The 27102-nt window shown below is 43.4% G+C and overlaps 1 protein-coding gene across 3 annotated transcripts in view; it reads left to right on the top strand.

Moving 5' to 3' along the window:
* The window catches only part of nlgn2a (neuroligin 2a), a 170314-nt gene that overhangs the window by 89463 nt on the left and 53749 nt on the right, over positions 1–27102 (top strand). For 2 of the 3 annotated variants that reach the window (XM_047338781.1, XM_035148836.2), the window contains exons 3-4: positions 3123–3176; positions 25991–26140. In XM_047338781.1, the coding sequence (XP_047194737.1) occupies positions 3123–3176; positions 25991–26140 (204 nt within the window). The remainder of the gene's footprint in view (positions 1–3122; positions 3177–25990; positions 26141–27102) is intronic. The other variant, XM_035148837.2, reaches the window with a different exon arrangement.

Below are 27102 nucleotides of genomic sequence, written 5' to 3'. Positions count from 1 at the left end.
ATCTGCATAGAAAAGTCTGTCCTTCCTCATGACTTTCAACTAATCTTAGAGTCTTCCTCAGCAAACAGACGTCTTCACCACTGAGTATGTGTATGTGTGTGAGCTCAGGTTTTTTTCTTCCTTTCATTCCGATCGCAACCCTCTCTTCAAGGTCAGGGGTGAACTTTCATTCTCAATGATCTGTCTGATTTTTCTGTGGTAAATTCCACAAACCTCAGCTCTCAGGCTGCAGCTGCAAGTGTTCGTAACCTCTGCTTTCAGGTTGTAAATACCAAAGAAAATATTGAAAATGTCAGTTTTCATGTTCATGTCTTCAAGTATCACAGAGAACCTCAGCTTTCATCTCGTAAACACCGTGAAAAATATCATGAATTCCAGCGTTCGGGCTGTAAAAAAGATGGAACTTTGAGAATTAAAAGTGAATCCATCTGCCTCAGCTGTACTTTGTGTTTGGGGCTTTTTTCTTAAACCTCAGCATGCTTATATGTTGAGCCGACATGATAAACATTACACCTGCAAAATACCAGCATGGCAAAAAACACAGCAACATGGCCAATTATGTTTTCTGAGTCGTGGCCACAGTTTCCACACAGTTTCAATGCTGCACCCTTCTCAGTTTAGGATGAATCTACTTTTCAATCATCAGACCTTTGCTCTTTTTCCAATACTAACCCTAGACCACGCTCTTCCCCCTGTCAGATTTCTGTGTTAAAGGCCGACAATTTACACCAACCACCTCCCTATGAATTGTGTGTTACCCTCTTTGAACACATTCTGGATTTGGAAAACCTTGCCATGCATATGTGTGAATAAATACACAGTGATTAATTATTATTAGTAGTAGTAATTAAGACACCTCTTGAAAGCACCAAGGGATCAAGCTTTTCCAAGAGCTTTCAGTGTGGGTTGAGTTCTTCATACAGTATATGTACGCCTTAAAGGAGATGTGTTCATTTTCAGGTTCATAGATGTAATTTGTGTTTTGACTTGAAAAGGTTTTCATGCTCTGATGTTAAGAAAACAGAAGTCCTTCCTCAAGCTGTCAGTTTCTGCAGCTCCTCTTTTCAGCCTCAGTCTGAAACACTGGGTTCTAGCTCTTATCTCTTTAAGGAGGCCCCCCTCCTGATAAAACCCAGCCTGCTCTGATTGGCCAGTTGACCCACTCTGTTGTGATTGGTCGGCCTAGTCCCTGGCTGTATTTGGCTTCGTTAGGGGCCGTGCCAGACTAGCCGATATGAGTGACTTATGCAAATGTTGGGTATTGTGATGCTATGACACATTCCGATACACTGGAAGTATCGGCCTGAAACCTGACGAGGTCTTCAGGAGTCAGGTCTTCAGGATGGCTTAACTTTGCACACCTTTTACATACACAAAAAAATCCTACATAATATGTCTCCTTTAAGTTCTATCCTTTTTATTTTTGTGTATTTTGATTGTTAATGCACTCTTATTTTGAAATCTCTTTGCTGGAGGTTCTTCAGAGGTTACCTATTCATCTTCCCTTCTTTGTCTGGTTCTCATTGGATAAATGACAAACATTCAGCCATCTTGCAGTGTGTATAGGCTGTGCACATTCTGTATGTCGCCCCTGGTAAAAAAAAATCTGACTTCTATTAGCTGCCTTCTGTTTAGTCAGTTTCTAGTCTTATGTTGTGTAAGCTATCCAGTTTCTTTGCCAAAACCTCAAGTGGATTTATCAGATGAAAGCGAAAGCGATGAAAGGTGGAGTACTTTTGTAGCAGTGCTGACTTTCTGAAAGCTGAGGTGAAGAGCACTCTATATTCACATTCTCCTCTTGAAACATGAGGTGAACAGCACACACCATTACATTTTTGTTTTCTTACAACCAAAATAGTCAACTTGTCTCTTTTTTCACTGAAATGTATTCGCAAATGAAGGTTGCAACGGGGAGAATGGCAGGTGTGAGAGCGATGAGACGGGACCCGGGTCAAAGCAGACTCTGTAGCGTTTTCTTTAAACGCCACACTTCGTGATTAAGAAGGAGGACAAGGACAAGAAAAAATACAAAAACAAGGATGAATGGAAGAAAATCCGAGGTTATTCTTCTCTGTTTTCTCCATCTTCACCTCTCCTCTCTCTCTCTCTCTCTCTCTCTCTCTCTCTCTCTCTCTCTCTCTCCCCCTTCTTCTCTTTCTCTCAGCCACTCTTTTCGTTCACCAAAAACAGCCAGTGGGCAGATGGGGATCAAATTACATTCACCTTTTACCTGCGCTCCTCTGCACAATTAGTGCCACGCGTACTCGTCATTTCAAATTGACACACTGCTGTTGTGCTATGTAATTATTTACCCGCCTGGGGAATAGGTCTCTGGTTTAACCACTAAATAATGACACACACACACACGCGCACACACACACACGCACGCACACACACTTCACAACACAAAAGCACCTGTGCCCTATTTTATCTGAAACATGTTTAACATGCCTTTTACCCCTACAGGGGTCATTGCCTATTTGCTTACCACTGGTTGTCTCTTTAAAAAGGACTAATTGACCTGTACGATTTCACTGCCAACCAAATTTTGGGTTTTGCGCATCAGGACCCGAACCTCCCGTTCTTCCTATAGGTGTCCTCTTCTTTGCCTGTTCTTCTTCTTTTTTTTTAAATGTGTCTTTTCCCCGCTCACACGGAGGGAGGAAAGTGCTGGGTCCTGTTCTTCAAACCGCAGAGGCCTCACTACGCCACACGCCCCCTCACTCCCTTCTCCTCCCACCACAAAATCTAGACAACAAAACAGGGGTTAATGGAGAGAAAGAGAGAGTGAAAGAGAGGGACTGTAAAACATGGCAGCCGTTTTCTTCTGCAGGGGGAAAGGAGGAAATCCCATCCCAAATAAAACCCCAGCTTTCTTTGATCTTGTGTCTTTTCTTGTGATAAATCTGTGTCTGTGATGCCTTTTGTTTTTGTACTCTTTTTAAAGGAAAAAAGAAAGGATAAAAAAACCACAATAAGCAAACATGAACTCTTGCTGATTTGTCCTTTTTGCTCTTGCTTCTTTTCTTTTTTTGATATTCTTTTTTTTTCTCGTTTTTTGCCAGTAATCTTTTTTGAATTTTGTCTTTTCTCTTTTTCCCCCCTTTTTTTCTTAACCCTAGGTCCGCTCACAAAAAAACACGATGAATCTTCAATGAACAAGCCTCGAGACGAAGGTATTTTTGTTGCATGTTTTTCCTTTTTTCTTGTTTTTAAGTCTTTTTGGGGGATGTGTGCACATACAGTGGAGTGGAAAACACACACACACACGCACACACACACAAGTCAAATAGGTGGGACTTTGGACATGAGATGCATACCGATGTGTTGCTGTAAGTGTATGTGCTGACCGTTGCAATTAAAAAAAAAGCTGCCTTTCCTATGCAAAGCCTTATGTAACCTCGGAGGATCACAACACCTGGCTGATGGAACCCAGGTACCCTTCATTAAAAAGCCATCTACAGGCTGCCGTGTGCATTTTCCAGAGGCCCTTATCTCACTCTCGAATAACAGAGAGCCTTGGACATCATCATCATCACCACGGTGCCCTTGAAAATACATTGGCCCACGTACAGCATTGTCCCCCGAAAGCAAAATTGTTGTCAGGATTTCGAGCAACAAAGCACCCATTGAGAGCCGCTCGCACAATGAGGCGCATTGTTATTGTGCCTCAATCCCCGGCTCGAGGAGGAAATTGGTATCGAGTGAGGACCCACACAAATGTTAAGGTGGCCCCGCTCCAAGTCCGCGACGATCACATCGACTCAAGTAATGCGAAAGTAAAAGACACACTTTTCAAATCGGGGGGGGGGTCGGACATCCGAGGACGCTCGTGCCCCTCTCTCACAGACAGTCTGTTAATTTATCTCCTACCTGCAGCACCATACACTGCGGAGGTGATTTAATCTGCACTTTCATCCCCCAACACCCCCTCACCCCCACCCCCCTCGTCCTTGTTCTTTTGGACCTGTTTCTTGGAGGGAAAAAAGATGACTGATGGTATTTTGATACATATTTCTCTTTATGCTATTTTAAGGGTTGTGCTGGTGAATCTTCTTTTTTTCCCCCTTCGTCTTCTTCTTCTTCTTCTCTCGCTCCGTGATGCTCTTTGATTTGGGGGTATTTTTTTGAAGTTTGTGAGTCGGAGGAAGTTTGACACAAGAGGATTTTCTTGGTGATCAAACGCCATGGCACAGACACCACTTTTTTTTCCTTTGGAGCCAGTGATCATGAGCACACCCCCGCACCCCCACCCCCAACCAATCTTAAATATATCTTCCATCCCTCATCATGACGTATAATTAGCCCAATTTGATCCGGAATCTCAGATTCTGTTACAAAATCGGATCCGAATTCCTCTCTGGCACAGGGAGGGGGGGGGGAACTGGTGTAACACTAAACACTGTTACACTACACAACAGTTTTGATGCTAAAAACAATTGATACGCATTGAGATATTATGCTATTACATGGGAATCAAAATTCAAAGAAGAGAATATGCATAAAACTGTAGAAGAATGCAAATTACTGAAAAAAATCTGCTTTGCATAAGGTGAGAGATATTAAAAGCTTTCAAGAATACAAAGGAAATCAGTTCCGTTACAGCCCCATTAGTTGCAAGGCTTGTCAGGGCCGTAGCCAAGACTTCAGAGCAGCGCAGTACAGGACAGAAAAAACATTCTCAGTTATCAGGCTATGACATGACAAATTCTCTTTGTGAAAGCCTTCTCCATCCCCATGGCAATTTTGAAAGAACAAAGAAGATTTTGTGACATTGCAGCTCATTTTGATGCCCGTCATGGTCCAATATACGACGTGGTCCCTTAAAACTTCCAGGGCAGAAACAAGACTTTTCAGCGAGGTCAGAAACATAACGAGTAAAGTTTTAAAATGAGCAATATTTGCACGTTCAGAATGGACAGTTTTCAGTGAGAGAAAAGTAGTGGAATTAACAATGTTTATTAGACATTTTTTTGTGGATAAAAAAAAACATGAGACTTAAATAGTATTCAATACGTTATAAAAAGTTACTGGGGAAGATTGTTTAAATAGGTTAAGTCTAAAAGATCAGAATCAGCCTTACAAACTGGCCGTGAACCCGCTAATCTGTTTATAAAATTCCCAAACTTACAGAAGCTGTTTTGAAGTCCATTGTGCCCACACTGGTGACTAGTGAAGTGTGGTAAAAACAGATATGTGGAAGGAAATACACCAGTGAGTTCAACTTCCTATAGGAAGTAAACACAATACTACTTGTAACTTTTAAAATGGATAATAATTTTGTCATTATCATTTATCATTAGACCAGAAATTGTGAAAGACTAAAGTTGAACTGCGAGAGTCGCTACAGTGTGGAACCAGAATGGCACTAAGTCATAAACATGCTTGATTTTTTTCATGAAGATCAGTGAATTATTGTTTTGACAAATCAATGCAAATGTTGAAATATGCCCCATGTTCAAAAATATGTAAAAGAACAAAAATCCTGGATCTGCTCCCTGATTCCGATCCACCGCAAAATTCAATGGCTGCTTCCTTGGGTTATGCCCCACCCCTTATAAGTAAATCCTGCTAACAAACTGACTAAATAACCAAAACCAACGTAAACAACATTATTGGCAGAGATAATAATCAATAATTTCAACAAAATAATCTGTATACTTGCAGAACTACCTTTTTTTCCAATGTTTGTTCAGTTGTCATGTGACCTAAGTATGGAACGAGAGGGACACTCCTCCGTCAAAGCTGAATGAGCACTTTATTACCACATGGCATATATTGACAGAGTGAAAACAAAAATCCTTTGTCCCCCTCCAAAATAAAAGGGGTTCTTCCTTTGGCCGTGTCACGCCCCTCTACAAAATCTCATGGAAATCAGTTGAGTAGTTTTTGCGTAACCCTGCAAACAATCAATCAAACAAACCAATGCAGACGAAAGCATAGCTGCCTTGGTGGAGGTACAAATACAGTAATGCAACACAATGTGCAGTACTTTGCATTATGTCCTTTTGGTTCCGTCTTGCCGGGTGGAAACCATTCTTACCCACACTCAGGGCTGTAGGCTACTTACCCTCTGATTCCCAGCTGCTGCTCAGCCTGACCTGTGCATTGCTCCACCATGAGGAAAAGCACTGTTGCCTGTCAGCGACCTGCAGTGTTTGAATTGTTGCACAAATAAAGGTTCCAGTGTGAGATTGCAGACACAGTTATAATCTTCCCTTACCTTGGCTTAAACCCTCCTCAGTTGGCTCCTTGAGTATTGTTTTCCCCAACCAAGAAAATAACACTCTCAACACGCCGGACAGAGAAGCTAAATAACTACATGGCCAGCATTTTATCTGATAACAGCCACGGCGAGCGCAGTCGGTTCATCCATTTTGTCCTCATTCTTTCAGCCGTGTATCAACGGCCTTTTCAAATTGGCATGCTTTTAAGCTGTGTAATCTAGGCCACGCAGAAACACATTCATAAGCTGTTCTCTTCAAGTAAAAACACAACAACCATGTAACGTACACTCGAGACGCGCAACGAGCAATTAAGGCGGCGTCCTCCACCCAGCGAGACGCCTTAACTCAGCAGCAGCAGTGGCTCACTCTCCGCCTCTGCATCAGGTGTGATAGCGAGAGCGTGAAGGGTTGGGCTGCTGTGCTGTTCAGCGGCCATGTTTGAGAAGATTGATGGTGCATACAGCGCAGCGTGTGTGTGCGTGGAGAGGGGAGGGGATTAAAGACCAGCCCGAGACTGAGCTAAATTAAGAAAGAGACGGTGAGTGTGTGTCCCTGTGTCGTCCAGTGTGTCAACTCTGATCAGAGACAAACCTGGGACATATTTCTGCCGGGACACACGCACACACACGTGACACATGTCTCCAAGACTTTAGAGGACGTTACGATGACTTACATTGCTTTCCTGGAGACTAACTTTACCTTTAACCGGAGTTACTACTTGCCTAACCCTTACCCTAACCTAAAATTTTACCTAAACCTAACCTTGACCTTGACCTTGATCGTGACCTAACCTTAAAAAACGTAAAGTTTGATGATTTACATTATGGAGACTTGCTTCTTGTCCCCATCAGGGAGACAAGTCCCCATAGTGTGACTTTGTAAATAGAAATAGGTCCCCACAACACGAGTAATACCTGGATCACTCACACATACACACACACAGCGTAATATAAACAGGGCCACACAATACAACACCCTATAAAGAGAATACTCCATCAAACATATTAATAATTAGTAATAAGTAATAATTATTTTGAAGATATTTTATTCAATGACTCCAGCAACATTAGTACATGACTTAAAATTGCAATATCGTATAAGAAACTACACTCTCTGCCGTGTCATTATTTAAACAGGACAATTGAAGAGAGGGTTGGTATTTTCAGAAGCGAGCATTGTGCACTAGTTTATTAAGATTTTGGCGATTTTCAATCTGAGGCCGTCAATTAGGACTCCTGATGAAATCACGTCCAGCTTTTTTGGTCTTTGAGACCTGAACATTCAAACAATGGGGATCCAGACAGAATGAGGAAAAGAAACGACTGCAACTGCTACTTTTAATACTGTATAGATTATTACTCCTATGTCCCACAGCGGATAGAAATATTTATCGACCTTTTCGAGGCCGAGTGTCGCTCACTGGTCAAACATTTAGCATGTGGATTATGTGACGGATCGAATGAGGCTCTGGCTTCTTCCAATAATGCAGTAAATTTTCTTCATGACTAGCGGTGATAAGAATATGAACCATCCAGCTGCGTGTTTAATTACAGTGTAATATTGGGTATCATTAATCAAACAAAGCACGGAGAGGTTTTATAGTGGTGCCGTTACATCCCCAGACTACAGGAATTATAGAATCCCTCATTTACACACTGTTATTTTACACTGCGTAAAGCTTTCTGCTAACATGGACTGAGATAGGTATAAAATAGATCAAGTGGAGCCGTTGATTGGATGAAATTAATGCGTAAATACATGACTGGAACATTGAACATTTGCCAGTTTATCACTGCAAGCACCTCCTCACGCAGTAATTAGACAGGAATATTTTCTATTTTACGACAAATTGATTGTTATTTCTTATGATTGAGGAAATCGCATTTGTTAAACAGTAATGTACATTTGATTCACATCAAATAACACTTGTCTAAGTGTTATTGGGAATCTATGAGACTGCATTGTCTACTAAGGTGCACTTAGATAAAGTGATTTGTTTATTCAGAACGCCTCTCGCTCTGAGCAAGGCTGCGGTGAAATGAAAACGCTAATATTCTGAGATCAGGTGGATTTAGTCATACAATAACTGCATTTTTAAAAATAAGTGCACTCCGATATCTAAATTTCTACGAAAAGGATCACTACCATGGCTCTGGTTCATTTCATTTACGTTATAATAAGAGTTTTAGGGTTGTAACAAGGCCGACCAGCTACAAGATGAATCAGGACCATAAAACATTTGATTGAGCCATCGCAACTTCTTTCTTGTTAATTGCCCGACGTTTAGCCAATAGTTGAAGAGGGACATGAGGAAGAAATTTCCACAATGGTGGATTCTTTAGAGAGACTTTTTCAACAGGTACATTATCACAACCTCCTCCACCGTCGCCTTGTTTGTTGTCATCAGAAAAAAACTCTTGACTCTGCGCTGCCCTCTAGCGGATGTGTTGCTTAACAACAAGGACACATGTATGTGGACGGTGACGATAACAACGTTTGAAACTGACGCATGAATTTTCTTACGTAACGGCAGAATATGTGAGCAATTCTACACTTTCGAGCCTGACCCATATGGATGTTCGGAGGCCGACGCCGATACGGAGAAGTTGAGAATTCCCAGAATCCGAGACATCAGCCAACAGACACACTACTGAACTCCCGAGTCCAACGTTGACCCATCTCAGCTGTGACAGCGCTCGGAGCATAGCGATGCCCCTCACCTCCCATGAGGCCCTGCTGAGTAGCCATAGTTCCAAAATTCAAATGTTACTTTATGGAAGTGTTTGTTCAAATATATTCTCGTAATTGTCTTTTTTTGTGCTGGTTTATAGTTAAAACCATTAGTGAGGTGGCCGTTTCTTCCCCCGAGCTGGATTCGCAATACTTCACGTACAAATACAGGTCCTTTTCATTTTCGTGTCAGTGAGGAGATCACGCAGAAATGTTAGCTGACAGAGCAGCTCCCTCTGCAGGATAACCTTTGAATTGACTTATTTGATGACAAAATAAAGTCTCCACTGCTATTAGTGTTACTACTTTAAAATGAATAAATCGGTGCATATCAGACAACTTCTGGCCCATTCTGACACTCACCAATCTATGTGATGTGATACGATACAAAACAAGATCTGATATGATTATTGTAAACAGCATATGCTTTTATCTTGAACACAGCATGCCGTGCCTGTGATCCGCCCTGTCCAAGCACCAGATGCTTGTAAAAGTTTATCTGTAAAATTTACTGTCCCTGCTGACCACTGTCTGCTCACAGCCAAACAATGGCTCTTCATCAAACAGGCTTTTGATTAACGGCCTGTAATTCTGGCTCCGCAGAAAAGTGCCTGGGCGAGCGAGCACGGTTTACTGAATCGGCGTTTAACGAATGCCTTGTAACTGAATATGTCGCACAGTAAAGCAGGAAATGACTTGGATGTCACAGACCGTATTCACACGGAAGAAGCGGTATATTTTTGGCTGGCGGTGATTATTTTTAGCTGCTGCTAATTTCTCAGGATTATTGAGAACCGGGCCCTCGCAGAGACAGAGGAGCAAGGGGGCAGAGAGAAATGGCCTAAGAGACATGGAGGGATGTCAGTAAGAGTTATAGCAGCATCAGAGTAAGTCGCTTCCTAATTCGTTGTGTGTGTTGATGGCGAGCGAGACGGAAGACGGGGAGAGAGAGAGAGAGAGAGAGAGAGAGAGAGAGACGAAGGGGCTTCATCACAGGGACATTTCAGCGGGAAACAACAGAGGACATTCACAGTGCTCTCTCCTGGACGGTGTGGAGGAGAGTTTGTCGTTGTTTGTTTGAGTCAGATATAAGCTTGTCTCTCCTCTCTGTTTTCGTCTGCATCAATGCATTTAGCCGCGCCGTTTCCACTGCGATTACAACTCGGCTAACAGACGCTTGTGGCCCGTGGGCAACGCAGCATCTCTTCACATCGGCCTCTCTGTTCCGTGCTCTCGGAGAGATGCACGTTTGCCCGTTGCAGCGCTCGCCCGCAAACCCCTCGTTTTTTGGAAAACGGCGCCAATGCGAGGATGGAGACTCGGCACGTTTTCGTTTCTTTTTCATATGATTTGGAGCATCCCGGAAAGAGGTGTTGCACCCTGGACACAGAGTTATACTGAATGTACTGAGCTATACACATTCTAAAACTAATCTCTAACTTGTGATATCCAAAAAGGACGAGGGAACCGTGAGCCAATCCGTTGTGGAAAATGTGCAGACCGGCCTCCATTCTATTTTTTTTTTTCTCGCACAATTTTTAACTTCCTTATGTGCTGAATACAAATAACTTCATAAGAGGATTTTGACTAGAATGAGGCGGCACAGTGACAAGATTGAGCAGTATATTGAAAAATGATGAAAGGAGAATGGAAAGAAAGAAAAAACGGCAAGGAGCAGAACTGAGCAGCTCACGAAAGAAAATGACAAAACAGGACAGGCCGGTGAAGAACACCACACACGCTAGCGTGACAAAGACAAATAAAACACACTACAAGAAAGCCCGGCGCAGGACAACAGAATCTTCTCCAGTGAAGGATCAACAGTACCGTCAAACCGACTTCATTTTAACATTACATCAGAGACTCGAATCTCTTGTCTCCTTCTATCTCTCCGACTCTCGGCGGACCTGTCAGTTATTCGCCGCTGAGGCTCCCTGCCTCCCATTACCTCCACGCTCGGCCCACGTCGTGTCAAGGTTGTGTCAATACCGTGTCGAATACACCTACTCCGTTGCGCGCTGACAGATAATATTTCATTGAGCGTGAAACCTTTTTGACAAGACAAAGAAAAAGCAGAGCGGAGGGAAAGGACGGGGGATGAAAAGGAACGGGAGGTACCGCGAGATAGAGTGGGACTGCGAGTGAGGAAGAAAGAGACGGGGGGAAGAGAGAGCTATTTGGCGCCGTGTCGCCTGTCAGCTCACTCAGAGCTTGGGAAAAAGGGCTCAACACGTTTTTTTTTTTGTCTTGCACTTGGCTGGGTTTATTGCCATGTGTAATGGCTATAAGGGACGGAGGGAAGCAGCAGAGACGGCAGGCTCAGCTCCTCGCTCACTCCTGGACCTCAGTGAATACCCCAGTGTCGGCTTTGAGCTAGCCAAGAGCTATTGTGGGTCTGTTTAATCCAAATCAATAAACTTTAGAGTGCTCACTGAAACAAATGAAGTTTGGAATTGTCAAATTGCATTGCAGAGGAGGCCTCCCAGCAGGCACTCGTAAGGCCAGTAATACTAAAGGAGTGTGGTGGAATTACTCTCTAGATTAACGATTGGGTGGTACACGGTTTAAAAATGGAAATGCACATTAAAGCACACTGCAAAAGATAGGAGCCAGGGCGCATTTAGATATACAATCTCACTGAAGTGGGAACTGTGTGTAGCTCTGCCTGCTTTACTGCTACTGCAAGAAAAGATGCTGCACTACCAAGGCGGAAGGATAGATGGTACTTCATGACCACCTCATGAGCAACGGGAGAGGTTTCTCTACCATATAAAGCCGTTTTCAGACATGAGCGCAAGAGACTGTCGGCACAACGTGGGGCCAGACTTTCTCCGGACTTTGCTTCACATGAACAGCGCTGCAGGAGATTCTCCGGTCAGACGCGTTCACGACGACACAGTCTCGATCCCCGGAGCGTTCAGGTGAGGGGTGGTGCAGCAGGCAGAGGCAGGATGGGATGTGAGGAGTTCCTCGTCTTTTTGTTTACAGCACATCAACACCGGTGTCGGCCCTTATCATCAAAATAACTCCTGACATCCTCTTCGGCGTCTTACGTGTGATTGGCACCTTTTTTTCATCCTGACATATTTCTGATCCGTTTTTTCTTTTGTTATCTACGGAGACATGTCTGACTTCTTGAGTGATTTCTGAATAATTTGACTCTTTTTTCATTCTATGCTGCCATGTGAGAACTAGAGGTCATGAAGAGTTCCTTTACTCACAGTTCACCTACTGCAGCGGCAGGATGTAAATTATCTGGAATATGACTCAAGAGACTGGCAAAACATTATTATTATTCTCAAAAAAACACGCCTTCAGTGCTCTAATTCTGTCTATTCTAAAAGAACGAATGACATCAAACTTCAACAGTAACATTAAAACAGATATTTGCAAATCTATCTCCGAGAAATAAATTCATGTGCAGTAATATAATTACGACGGCAAATATGCACAGAGAGAAATAAACTGCCGCTGGCAATGTTTTTAATCAACAACTTGAGGAAAGATTTTTAAGGAGGAGTATCTGCAGTGTCATCAGACAACATCCGCTCATGTCAAACATGTAAGTAGTGTGGCCTATTTTTATGATGTTTCTAAATATTTAAACGAGTGAAAATATTCTTGGCAGCTACATTTAGTTCCTAGTTTGTGGAATCGGAGCAAAGCGAGTGGGACTGCAAGTGGAAGAATTCCATCAGTCTTATTCCAGAATGCTTGTGAACACCAAGGTGGTGACGTTTACCAGCAACTGGTTCTGGTTCAGTTGCATAGTTACAGGGAAAATGTGGGTGTGGTGACTCAAAGTTGGAAAACCAATCAGAGCAAAGGGTCTGACAGCTCTGGAGAAAAAAGGCAAATTTGCTTCTCCGCTATCAGATTATCTGTCAGGACAGACGAGATGAGTGAGCTGCTGATAAGCCATGTTCCCTCCCCGGGGTGACGTGGAGCACCAGCAGGAAGATCTCCATGCATGTAACAATGTCTGATTATAGATGAGCGGCTGAACACACACACTCTCCCATCAGTGCACACACCCCGCGGTGGAACGTAGCCAGGCTCCTGGCAATGCAGATCCCAGAGATCACAGCTCAAACGGCATACCTGCTGAGGATACACACACTCGCACACACACTGCAGGAGAGATGAATCATCCCTCCGACTGTGCACACACATGCAGTTCTGCGAGAATATGTCGAGCTAAGTTGCTGTAAGTTATAAAAGTTCCTCTCTCTTTGACCAGACACAGCTTTCTTTAGCTTGTGTTGCCTCTGCTCGCCGTGTTTGTGCGCGTTGTTTTCCCCTGGATTGTATTGTAACTGTCGCAGTGGCATTCCAATTAAGGAGGCATTGTTATGTATGAGACGGAGAGCAGTGGGTAGTGGCGGAGCTGACAGCGTTACTTAATGGGAACGCTGGTGTCTGAATGGAGATGACGGCGGTGACTCTCTGCGCCCAATTTATTGTTTCTCTGCTCTTCCTGCAGAAGCTCACACACTCGCACAAATCGAAAAAGAAGATATTACTTCCACGAGGTCATATTCTGCAAAACACACAAACAGCGCCTGCGTTTATGTAACTCGCACATGATTACATTATAAAGTTCAAAACAATAAAGTAACATAAAGTCTATGCAAAACCTATGGAGCCATTAATCAAGACGATAAGTTACAACCTTGCACGTGCACAAAACACAATATAACGTGTACTTATATTCATTTGTTCATCAAAGACAACAGTTCAGCCACGATTGTAATTGATAATCCATGTTGCGTTCTTCACTGGTAGTTGAGCCTAATGCTGGTTGTTTTCTTCCGGAAGGTCGTCATGTGTGAGGAAACGGACCAATCAGAAAAGGCTACATCATGGCCAAAGAGGGGTTAGGGTTAGCAAGCAGTCAGCAAGCAGTTGTTAGTGTCTACATCATAGTTTCTAAAACTCGGTTTCTGCTCGTCCGGATTAAAGTGCAGCCCCGGTGTTTTCAAACTTAAACGAGGCCAGTAGCGGTTTTTAAAAGTCTCTATTTTAGCCGCTCTAAAACTTTGGAGTAGTGGTGACGCAAGAGTTGATGCATTTTCAAACGAAAACGTAGTGTGGATGTAGTCTCAGTTAGCTACTTCTTCAGACACATGGCATTTACAGTGCACATTACAAAAATTAACATGGATGGAGTAACAAACCTAAAAAGTAGAAAAGATTGCATTCATTTTAAGGCCCTGTCTACACTACTGGCGATATATGTTAAGAATGCCTTGCCAGTAGGTGGCGATAAAGTGTACACCAACGATCTGTCAAATACTCGAGAAGAACATTGTGAGCCTGTAAATAATCTAAATCACATATTTATATAAGTTATTAAATCAAAATCAAACAATCAAAACTGTCGGTGTAATGACATGGATAGGCGACTTTATGTAAAGACTTACTCAGAGTGCACATCCCTGTTGGAGCAGGTTGAACAAACCAGCCCCTGGATTCCTGCCTGTGTCAAGGAGGCCTCACAGCAACGAACCCTCGCACTCATTCAATCCCAATTAGACCCCAGACACCCCCGTGAAACCAGGGCTCCGATGGTCGCCCCGCTAATGGCCAGATCGTTCTAGAGAGGTCAGAGGGAAAGCGAGGGAGGAGGACTGGGTATAATGAGAGGTTGCAAGAGGACAGACGAGGAGGGAGGGGGACGAGGAGGGGAGCGTTGGAGCATGGTTGATTACATTTCATTCAAAGACATACCAGAGATGTACAACCACAAAGTCCAGACATGCCTGTGCGTTTACATCCACGCACGATTGCTTTGAGGCCCTTGCAGCAGTCCTTCCTTACAATTGCCTGTAAGGTAATAACATATAAGTATATCAAAATCCATAATGCTGCTCTATCACTTCTCCGAGAAATTCAGCACAATTGTGGTGAACCTAGTTCAGCATTTGAGCTCCAAGCCCTCGGAGTCTCACCTCTTACTCGAACCAGATTTCTACCAGATTGATGTTGCGTAATGTTGTTATCAGGAAAAGGAAGTGGGTAGTAGCAAACACAACAAAATGCTAGTCTTTAAGTAATCAGGCACAAGTATAGTCGATAATGAGCCAACAAGGAATAATTTAGAAATCAAAATAGTCTTTAAGTATTAAAGAGCTACGGTATTCTTAAAGAAATACATGTAGTTTGGGCTTTTCACAGCGGTGGAGCAAGTACTCAAACATTTAACTCAAGTGAAAGTACAAATACATACACATAGATGTACTCGATCAAAAGTGAAAGCACTTGAGTAAAAGTAACTGCAGAGTGGAGCCTGTTCGCGAATGCAACGCTCTATTACATCATAATGGCTGAGTCTCAGTGGTGTTTCTTCACCAGTGCTGCTGCTGCTGCTGCTGCTGCAAGAGGCAGGGTCAAATGTGCCTGCCCTCTCAGATCACTGGAACAACTCAATACTTTTAACAATCTAAAAAACCCTTTAAATATGCAGCAATGCATAGAAAAATGTAGCGGAGTAGAAAGTCCAGATACTTGTTGATACACGTGGAGGGAGAATGAAAAGTAAATCTGCTTAAGTGACGCCCGGGCCCTGCTGGATGTGTGAGCGCCGCGCGTCCCCTTGCGGAACAGTTACAGCCGCCTCACTGCCTGCGTGGGCTCTCACACGTGTGAGCAGATTTGATCAAAACATGAGCAAAATTTTTGACCGTATATACTCATATACATAGACTGTACCATATATGTAGTAGGTAATAATTAGCCTGGTACACTAAAACAGCTATATACCAGTAGGCCTAATTTGTATTTCAAATATGTGGCATGAAGTGGACCATTTTGTTCATTGATTGATTGTTTGGTTGAGTACTTTTCTTAGTATTTTGCATTTTACTTCAGGCGAGACTTTCATATCCACATAGACGCACACACACACACACACACACAGACAAAGGTTTTGCATATTCTGTTACCGGTCAAGCATAAAGAAAAGAGAAATAAAAGCAAAGCAAGGAAGAGAGGGGGTCAAGTGAAGTCCAAAAGGCTTGAGGCCAATAGAAAGGGATGTGGAAAATGGAAGAGAGGAGGAACGTTATGAGGGGAAAAGAGAGCGAGCCAGCAGTGGGGAAGCAAGGACAATGCCTGTGTCTGTGTCGTCTTTGTCGTCACTGTGGCATTTTGAAAGACAGGAGGGCTGTGTGTGTCTGTGTGTGTGTGTGCTTCCCCATCCTCTTGATTTGTGCAATTGATCTGCTCCCTAATAGTGAGCAAAACAAAAAGTCAGCCTAATCCAACCATTATTTATAACACAGATGGGAGAGAGGAGGAGGGGTGAGGGATGCAATTTACCAGTAGAAGTGCTACAAAAGCCTATGATGGAGAGATGAGATAAAGATAGAGGAGAACAAACAGATACAGGGAGAGAGAGAGAGATGAAAAGAGAACGGGAGACGACTGAGTGCAATTGGAAACTGAGAAGAACAAGAAGCTCGGATATGCTGGGCTTGTATCCGAGGTAAGAGAGGGGTTACGAATAGACTCTCACAGAAAGAGGCTCGCCAGCGCTAGATTAAGACAGAAGAGGAAAATAGCCAGAGATGAAAAGAGAGGGGAGGCGGGGTATCGCAGAGAAAATGGAGATCAGAAAACAAACAAGTGGAGAAGATGAGCGAGGCCAGGGTGGCGGCTGGCGGCTGGAGAGGACGAGGGTGGAGAGATTGTGAAATAGATCGAGAGCAACAGGAAGTGGGAGAGGAGGAGGAGGAGGGGGGGGAGCACTTGCTGGTGGCGAGCGCGGGAGGCGAAGAGGTGGTGTGAGCGGACGGAGAAAGAAGAAAGTGAGATGGATGGACAGCCAGGGAAAATTACTACTTGTGTTTTTGGAGATGTTATCCAATCTAATAGGAATCAAGGATCTTGGAAGCTGCTACTTCTGTTCCCAGTGGTCGTACTTGTCTTTTTTTATTTCCTTTGCTCTGCTCTTTTTTTCCTTTTTAAACCTCACCCACACTTAAATATGCTGCTGTTTGATTTAGAATAAAGAGAAAGTAGATGGAGGAGGCGCTGAGCTCCGAATACAAAGGAGTAAAGGTTGCAGATGCTCACCACATTGTGATAGGTATCTCTGACTCCAGAGCTGCAGGATCCAGATCTGACACGACTCTGTTATAATTATATAACAGAGCGAGGACCCTATTGGAATTGCTCCGATTATTATTATTATTATTGTTGTTGTTGTTGTTAGAGGGTTCTTCCTGTCAAAAGGGAGTTTTTTCCTCTCCCCAGTTGCCAATGCAATTACTGAAGCTGCTTTCAGACATGCACTGAACTCTGTGCTTGTGTGAACGCACAAGTCCGAGTGAGACACAGATAAACATGTCAATAGAGTTTGTGGCGATAAGAGCCGACGACGAAGAAAATCATGTGATCTCCCAAGGGGAGTTAATACATCACTTCCTGTCAACCGCCTGCTGCACCCGGCTGCACCACCTCTCGCCTGAATAACACGTCCGTGCAGAGAGCCTCCCGCTGCGTTGTTCCTGTGTGAAAAGGCAAACTGCCGGTTAACTCCTAGCCAATTCTCCGCATTTGTCTGAAAACCGCTTATGTGAAGTGCCTTCAGATAATGTATGTTGTGATTTGGCGCAACACAAATAAAGTTGAATTGAATTAACACCCACAACAATAACAGGCCTGCCTCATCTAATTGCTGAAAAATCAATACTTATATATGGCCTTCCACAAGATGGATGCTGTAGCTTCTCTGCGTGCTTCCGGGCCATAGGGTTTGTTGGTTAGTTCTGTAGAAGCATATTGAGCTGGGAGGTGGATGTTTGTTCACTGTTGCTGGAAGTGAAGTTGGTGTAGACGGAGTGCAAACAGTACGGGATCATCCAGACCCCCCGCTGGTCCCTACAGCCCAGAGTGTTAAAAGCTCAGACAGAAGTAAGGGGGCACAAGCAGCACTCGGTGTGTTCTGACTGTGTGTGTGTGTGTGTGTGTGTGTGTGTGTGTGTGTTTCTTCAGTCTTTTTTCGATGTAAAATAAGCAAGCAGGGGAGTTTTTAAGCGTCTCTTTTTATTCATTTATTTCAACTGGAGATTTTAGACTTCTATTTGTTTCGCAAAACATGGTGCTGCGGTGGTCAGCACTGTCTTTCCTCACAGCAAGAAGGTCGGCCGGTAGTTTATGTTAATTGGAGAGTCCCCCCATGACCCTCAAGAGAACAATGGGTGGATGCAAATTAGTATTGTTTCAATTTTGCGTCCCTTTTGTGGTAGAAACGTCATCGACTCGCTCACTGTGAATTTTCCGGACATTTTCCCGCTTTGTTCTCACATTGGTTCTCCTGGATATATTTTACTGGGGGTGCTGGCAGGAACAGGAAAAGCGTTTTCAGGCTTTGGATACCGATGTACCACAATCACCGAAGTCCTTGACGTTGCTTTGCATCAGCCCCTTGGACACACACGTGAACCTCAGTGCCATCAAGAAAACCGAATTTAAGTCGATGTAAAACTTTCTAAAAGGCAGACTCTGTGGAACGAGCATTTTCTGTGAGCACATTTGTCTATTCCACCTAATATGACTATCCAATAAACCCTAGAGGCAACCACATGCCATATGTCAATACACATAATGAGATAACGTGTCGAAACAGGTGTTTTGTGGGGTTTTGAAATTGCCTGTTTGTGTTAAAAGAAAAGAAAAGAAGCTCTACAGTGTAATAGATGTTTTACAATGCAATATAATTGTTAATTATCTTCATGTAATTATGCAGACTTTAATCAGGACTTTAAGAGGCTCGCATTAGGACAGACGCTTGAGAGTCAGCTGCCAAACAGCCACCTTTCAATGGAAGAAAATCCCGACATCCCACAGGACACGTTCCTGTTTGGTTCCTTTGTTTATATGCGGGTGGCAATGTTCTGAGAGAATATTCCTCTCAATGCAATACTACCGAGCAGGAAACTACCAGGTTGAGCAACTGAAGGCAAAACAATTGGTATTAACTGCAAATTGTAATAGGATCTACTTTAGTTTAGTTTAGTTTGTTAGTTTGACCAAAAACAGGAAAACAAAATAGGATAAATGAATAGAAGTGACACAAAACAAGGGAATTCTTTCTGTATCAACGTCAGAAATTAGAGCTGTATGAAATGAATGTCAGTGAGTTTAATTAATGAGGAAGAAAACACAGTTAATTTAAAACTTTTTTTTCTTTAAAGTTAGGACTATAGAACATGCTCTTACTTCCGTCCAGCGGCTTCTCACATGTATTATAATGCCAATGTGCACACACACACACACACACACACACACACAGACACACACAAGCACACACGCACACGTCCCTGATGCAATCAGTATGGCCTTGATCCATTGTGTTCTAATGATTAAGCCTTAGCCCTGCTCGCTGGCCTATAGGCCGGCTCCGCTGCTGTGCATCTCATCACATCCCATTCATCACTGCGCGTCCGTCTTAACCTCCAGCGCTCTATCACATGAACCTGCCATTGACCTCCTATTGACACACACACACACACACACACTTACATTCATCACATTCGCGTCAGGCAGCCACACAGTTTGTTGGGAGAGGACGGTTTGTAACTTTTTCTCTGAATGTGGTTCATTTCAGTTGCTTTACCGACTCGAGGTCCATGCAAACGCACAAGTCACAATCTCTGCAGTATGAGATTCTTGGCCGGCCACTGGCTTTTGTATCAATGAAAACAAAAGCCTTTGACAGATGAGTAGAGGAAAAATATATTTGATTTTGCCTTAAAGGTCCAGTGTGTAAGGTTTAGGTAAAAGGGATCGTCAGAAATTGAATATAAAATAATCCTAATTTCACTAGTGTGTTGTCATCTAAATTGTAAGAATTTTTGTTTTCTTTACCCTAGAATGCGGCCTTTGCTTTTAAATACTTTATATTTACATCAGGAGGGGGTCCTCTCTACGGAGGCCGCCATGTTTTTTTTTTACAGTAGCCCAAACTGGACAAACTTTGCTACTGAATGCTACCACTGGTTCTCTGTTCAGGTGAGGGGTGTTCAGCTGCAACATCAACTTCACCACTAGATGCCACTAAATTCTACACACTGAACCTTTAACTGTATCTTCTATACACATATAAATGTATTTTGCACAAACAAAGAAAACATTCACATGCACAATGGTGCCTTGGTTTGGGGCCTTTAGAAAGAGAAATAGTTAGAGGATGAAGCCTTATTCCAGAATATATATAGAGCCGCATAAATCTGGGATATGTGTCCACGTACAGCTTCACTTGCACATTGAAGATAAGCTTTCTGTAATAATTTTAGTCCATCATGACTAAAACTGCAGGTCACCGGGATTCAGAAATATCTATTTTTCCTCCATTACACTGTTACAATATTTTCACCACTCCGTAACCTTTGTGTTAATTGGACCACTAGTACAAAGTGCCCGTGTGTATTTGCACACAGATGACAGTTCATCATTTGCTGTGAGCAATTTCCTTATTATTACTGCTCAGAGTAAAAGGTCAATATTTATCTACCTCACGCCTGCATGTGCTCGTGCACACACACACACACACTCACAGGCCCATCCATACTAATGAAAATGAAAATAGAAATGGTGAGGCAATGCACAAATGTTGAGCCTATGCAGGAGAAAAATGCTCATTTGTAGGAAGTGAAAAACACATAAATCTGTATGCGATATTATTCCCCCTTGTGTTGTCGTTTCATTCCAACGTGATTCGATATCTTTTTTAATTATTTCTCTCTGTAAGGAGAGGGCCCTCCGCTCCCAACTCTAAATGCTCAGTTTATGGGGAGACGATATCTCAGCAGGCCCCTGTACTCTCTGCTCTGTTTAGAAGTGATATATGTTTTTTAAATGCCGTGTCCTCCACATACACACACACACACACACACACACACACACAGTTGTTGTAGATCCCATGAGAGCCGAGATTGGCAGGATGTGGCTCATGTTAATCCATGGTTCACCCCCAGCTCTAATTTAGTATATAAACAAGAAAACATATTGATGTAGACTTTATAATCTGAGTCATGTCGATCTCCCCCTAAAGTTCAGCTGTACATATGAGGTTTTTTCCACTCCTCTTCGCTGAATTTATCAAACATCATCTCCCCAAAAACTCAACACCTGACAGCGGCGTGCACCGCACAGACGGCCGCACTCGGTCCCCGCGACTAATCAACCAGCCGATAAACGCAGTGGAGATGAAGACCCGCGTCTCGTCGGGAGACCAGAGGGTGGCATCTCGGAGGGCAGCGGTGGGTGGCGCGCTAAACTGGAACGCTCGACACAAGTTTCGAGCCTAATCGTCTCATTGTCTCCGTTCTGCTTGAAAGGATCAGCAGCCATGCTAAGCTCCTCGGGGTACCAGTCCTCAGCTGCTCTCTGCCATCTTGCTTTGTCTTTGTCTTGCTGTTGTTTGTGTTTGCTGAATAGAGACAGTTTTTTGTTTTACTGGCATCGTTGAGGTATTTGATTCTGTTCCCTTTTCAATTTTTGTTTTTTAGGTGTTTTGTGTTGTCCTTGATTCCTATTCTAATCCTTGAGTAGTCATTGTAATAGCACAATGGAAAAGTGACTGTGTATAAACCAGGATGACTTTTTTCAACTTCTTCCCACTGTACAAAAATATGTGGTTGCTGCCGTCTTGCTAACCCCGGCCAATCACAAGTACATCGCAGCTGTCAATCATGATATCTCAGCCCCTTTTAACCGCATCAAATAAACAATTAAAACTTACAGGAAGAGTGAGAACTCGTAAATACATCAGCGTGATTAAAATCTACCGAAAATGACGGAGACCATCTTTGAGAAAATATTTTTTGATGTCCACTTGAATTTTTTGGCTTGGTCCATGTCCCATCCACTAACATGGAAGAGGCGGGGTTATGACCTACAATACAGTAGCCACCAGGGGGCGATCCGGATGTTTTGGCTTCACTTTTAGGGGGGGGCTGTCATTTAGTACATCTTTATATACAGCCATTGAATAAGATAGCATAGAAGCTGCCCCATGAAGCACAAATATGATGCAAGTCTTTTTAAAACTATCATTATAAAACTATATAAAATGATTTACTCCACAAATAACATTGCAAATGAAAGCAAACATTGTTGCAATTTCCAAATACGTAATCATTAAATAATTAAAACAAATGCAAAAGCCACACAACAGAAACACAATCATAGCTCGGACACCGTACCCAACCCTATTATATGTTATGTTATGTCAAGAGTGTAGGTTCTGTAGAAGAGACCAGAAACTGATGGAAACATAAATATGATGGAGGGAAAAGTAAATTAATTTAAAAGTAAAGAAGCTGTTAAGTGGCATAAAATTCAATGTAATAACACAACTTGAAAACTACTAATACTTACCCCCAACATAATAATGTGGACGTGTTGTTGTAGCTCTGCCATCCTGTAGTCGTACATGTAAACAGTAATGAAAGACGAGTCGGTGCCATGTCATGATGAGTAAGCCCCCTCTCTGTATCAGCTCATGCCTGTGAGGAAGTGTTTACCATCTGTCGTTAATCTCAGGATGTGTAGGATTTGTTGAGGCTTTGCTGTATGTATATTCTGGACACTGTCCCAATAACTGCCTCCATGGCACAACACATCCACATCATGTTGTCGTGCAGCTCCTGTTTTGTTTCTGATTCGTGGACAAGTTGTGAAAAGTGTTGTCCCACTAGAGCTGGTGATCTGATTAGCCTGCTGCCGGAAACAAATACATTTCCATGTTTTAATAGATAAATAATGGAAGATCAGTGTTTTCTTTTTTTTTTGTGGTCTGTTAGGAGTTTATCCCATTTGGGGATAAAGTGTGGCTAAACACTGGCCCTTCAGTGGGCATCGCATGCTAAAGTTTAGTTGTGACAGAAACACAACAGAGCCAGAGGCAGCGAGTGGGAGACCGAGAGCCTGAGACAGGACAGGAAGAGAGAAAGAGAGAAAGAGAGAGGGAGCTTGTAGCCCCCGAGGGCCCCGGTCCTATCTGTCACTGTGCCAGAACGATTCGCCCTGTAACTGATCCATGGACACAGAGTCTACAGGTCAACTGTGACAGCCTGCTTGGTGTGTGTCTTTGTGTCTTATGTGGGTGTGCGTGGGTGCATCAGTGCATCTGCATCCTGTCTCCCACGATGCCAGTGGCTGTCAGTCTTCATCTATTGACGCAGAACACAGAGATGTGTGTGTGTGTGTGTGTGTGTGTGCAGGACTTGTGCGTGTAGTCATTGGCCGCTAACGAAATGAGATTCAGGTAGGAGACGCGGTGAAGGGCACCGCGGGGTTAGAGATCCACGAGAGCAATATGTTACCATGGCAACAGTCAATGAGACTTTGTCCACGTGAGGGTGGCTCATGCAGGGAGAGAGAGAGAGAGAGAGAGAGAGAGAGAGAGAGAGAGAGAGAGAGAGAGAGAGAGAGAGAGAGAGAGAGAGACAGAGAGAGAGAAAGAGAGAGAGAGAGAGAGAGAGAGACAAAAAGTTGGAGTGAAGCAGTTGCCATAGCGACTCTCCATTGCAGCTGCCTGCAAATTTCTCTCTCCCCAAGTGCAGAGTGTGACGGCCTGACTGATGCACCAGTTTTAGCGTCATGGCCGCGTATAAGGTATGACTGCGTTTGTGTGACGGCCCGGTGGAACCGCTGGTGTTTATATATACACACTGTTTATTTGTATATACTGTACATGAGCCGGTTTCCAAGGGAGCCAGACGCCCTCCGTCTCTCTTCCCTACTATCAGATCCTGTAGCGGTTATTTATGTGGTTGTCCTGCACTGCTGCTCTCTCATATCCCCAGGCCTACACACACACACACACACACACACACACAGGAGCCAACAGGGGCTGTCACTGTGCCACAGTTCTAAGTCCTGTGTGCCATATGCTACCGTGGGCTCCTGGCAGGCAGGAGTATCGCTGCTCTCAGTCAGGAGAGACTGGTTCAAACGAGGGCCCATAGGGGACCATCCTGCACACACACAGCTCTGCGGGAGCAGGCATATGCTGGAAACTCCCATGACTGGCGTTGACTGGGTGCATTTCGGGTGTAATCTGCATGCGTTTATTCAACATCGGTGCCAAAATGTATCCACGTAGTTTCGGCTCTCAGAAAACTGTCATTTTATTTGTTGAAATGGAAACACAATTCCAATGTGGTTAGAAAAAGGAACAAATGAAATCAAACACCTCAGTATCAAGACATGAATGACCAATAAAAGATGATTCTTAAGTCCGATTGTTTAATTAGACGGTCTGAAAATGGTCTGTATTCATATAGAGCTTTAATTGATGAGCGCTCAAAGCTCTTTCAGTTCAGTTTTGCCATTCACCCGTTCACACACGCTCCATACAGTGCATCTATGTGCAGCACTTTCTCTATCACACATCACTCCCACACCACCAGCACAGCCGTCAGGGGCAATTTTGGGTCAAGTATCTTGCTCAAAGACACTCTGGCAGAATGCAGGAGACCCGGATCAAACCGCGGACCTTCTAGTCAGTGGACGACCCGCTCTACCTCCTGAACCAACCCACTTAGGAAAACATGATGTTGTGTCGTCTAATGATTGAATTGACATTTTTGTGTGAAACTTTTCCATTATCTGTCCCTTTTTTCACCGCGAGGCAGGCTCCGCTAACAATTTGTGTTGTGCAAAAAATATGATCGCGTCCAAGAAAACTGTGTTGTCTGGAGATTCCCCCACAGGGGAGTTAGGACGGAGAAATTGCTTGTTACAGCCGTCCCTGCAGCTCAGGACAAGCTGCGATTTGCATTCAGGGGAGATTTGAGTTCTAAAGTGCAAAATAAAACGAGGAAATTATCGAAATTCATAGCAGACATGAGGAATTAAGAGCCAGTGGCCTTTCATTATCATTATGTGCCGATTTTGCACAGAGTGCTCTTCAGACATCAGCATAACTCCTACAGGTTTTAATATGCGTCCAATCCTGGGGCTTTTTTTTTTTCACCTTTTAAATTGTGCCTGTGGTGCCCAGTTACTTTCCGTCTTCTGTTGTCCCAGAGTGCCTTTCTGCATGTGGTTAAAACGCCTCTTCTTTGCAGCAGGCGTGCACCTTAACCCTCTGAGGAGGAGCGCTCCCTCCCTCCTAACTGGCCGCGAGAGACTGTTGTTTGCACGATCCTGTTTAAATCATTCTTAACTAAAAAATCCTAATAGCTAGAACATTCATTCTGTTTGTATTGAAGGACAAAACCTCCGTCTTCCGCATCGTGATGATGTCATTACGTTTAAATAAACGTGTTGAGTGTGAACAAATACTTTGTTCACGTTTCAGTACTTAGAAATGTTTGGATATTTCTGTAACTTATTATAGTTTCTTGACTTACATAACCTTATAGCTGAGGTTGAACGGAGTTTACTGATATGAAGCTTTTGAAGACACCCAAAGAAATGACATCGCGGTAAGCAACAACAACACACAGTGGATTAATTGTGTCGCAGAGTTCAAAGGGTCGACACCAACATTTGACACTGTCACAATAAAAGAGCTGTTGTGCAAATTACTCGCTCCCCGCGTTCTCCGTTTTTTAACCAATCGCTCGTGTCGGACCAGGTTTTCATTGATAGGATCGCGTCCGTGCAGGTCAGTCCGTGCATCCTGGTGACATGAAGACTGTCAGAGGCCGTGAGAGAACAAGTTGGCTCTAATACGCAACACTACCCTGTGATTTTCTTCAGGCGTTATTGCTTTAATCAGGAAACGTTTGATTAGATTCTTGCAGGGGTGTCTCCTATTATTGCCTGTTGCTGGAATCATTGCCTGAAATCTAAATTACCTCAAAGTCATTTTTTTTAGAGATGACTCCCAGCTGCAAGGAACAGTGCAGTTACTGTGTTTTCATCCAGCCGAGCAATTTGCTGTTTGCACAGTATATTATGAGCTAACACAATGTGTGATCAAAAAGAATATGAGAGGCATAAATACAGTTATTGACTTTTTTTCCCCCCCACTTTCTGCTCTCTAATCTTTCTGTGTGTGTGTGTGTGTGTAGATATCCGTGACCGCAGGAAGAAGCCTGTCATGCTGTTCATTCATGGAGGCTCCTACATGGAAGGCACCGGAAACATGTTTGATGCCAGCGTCCTCGCCGCGTATGGCAACGTGATAGTGGTGACCATGAACTACCGGCTCGGCGTACTCGGTAAGTGGCCTGGGCGCTTTCTTTTCCTGTGCGTCCGACACACACGCAACGCAGTGACACACCTTATCCCACTGCAATGACACACAACCGAGATCGTGCTCGCTCCTCGCCAAAACGCCAAACACTGGAGCAAAGTGGATTTCTCTCAGAAGCCTCTTGTATTTTCCGGATTGATCGAGTCAGTGATGGACGACATCAATAGAATTCGTCAATCTAATGGAAACCAGTGCACGCGTTGATCGTGAGAGCTGACTTTCCCCACAAACACATTGCAACCACTCCACGGGGAAATCTTGGAATTGTCTTTAACTGATTCAGACCTAAGCTGCCCTCTGAAAGGAAAAAAAGAAATCTGACACCCAGCCTGCTGAAAACCTGAGGCTTTTCTGGAAAACTCTCTAAAAAGTTGAGTTCTCAGTGTCTGAAACAGAAGGAAACAGACAGACGGATGAAATACAAATCATTTGAGTGCTTAAAGTGCAGTTTTTTTATTGCACTTCATAGTCTTTGCTGGCGATGGCTTGAAACACGCATGCGCTGCATCCGGGCTCAATGGGTAAAAGGGCTATACACACATAAATTGCATTCTGTTTAAAGCACAGTGTAGATTAATAAAATGAATGTGTCAGAAAAAAGCCACGTTAATTCTTTTTTATTAAAATAATAACTCAATTATTCGTAGCACACGTTTCTGGTGTGGATATTTATGAGTCTTGAGTCCTTTCACATCTTGTCAAGTAACTGCAGGACTATTAAAGTTTAATTAGAAGAAGGTGATTTAGTCGTGAGTGGCCTGTACATGATCTGTATTTCATCTTTTATCAGTCATATCGGTGCAGCTGGTAGACACACACGACTTTAAACAGATTGATGATATCGCCCCACCTTTAACCTCTTCTTCCACGTGACCGCCGCTTTGTTATTGATTTTTCATCCGAGCGAAAGTCAAGGGGATCAAGCAT

This window comes from Hippoglossus stenolepis, chromosome 23 (assembly GCF_022539355.2).
Source record: "Hippoglossus stenolepis isolate QCI-W04-F060 chromosome 23, HSTE1.2, whole genome shotgun sequence".
Taxonomy (NCBI): domain Eukaryota; kingdom Metazoa; phylum Chordata; class Actinopteri; order Pleuronectiformes; family Pleuronectidae; genus Hippoglossus; species Hippoglossus stenolepis.
This window is presented reverse-complemented; position numbering and strand designations above follow the sequence as displayed.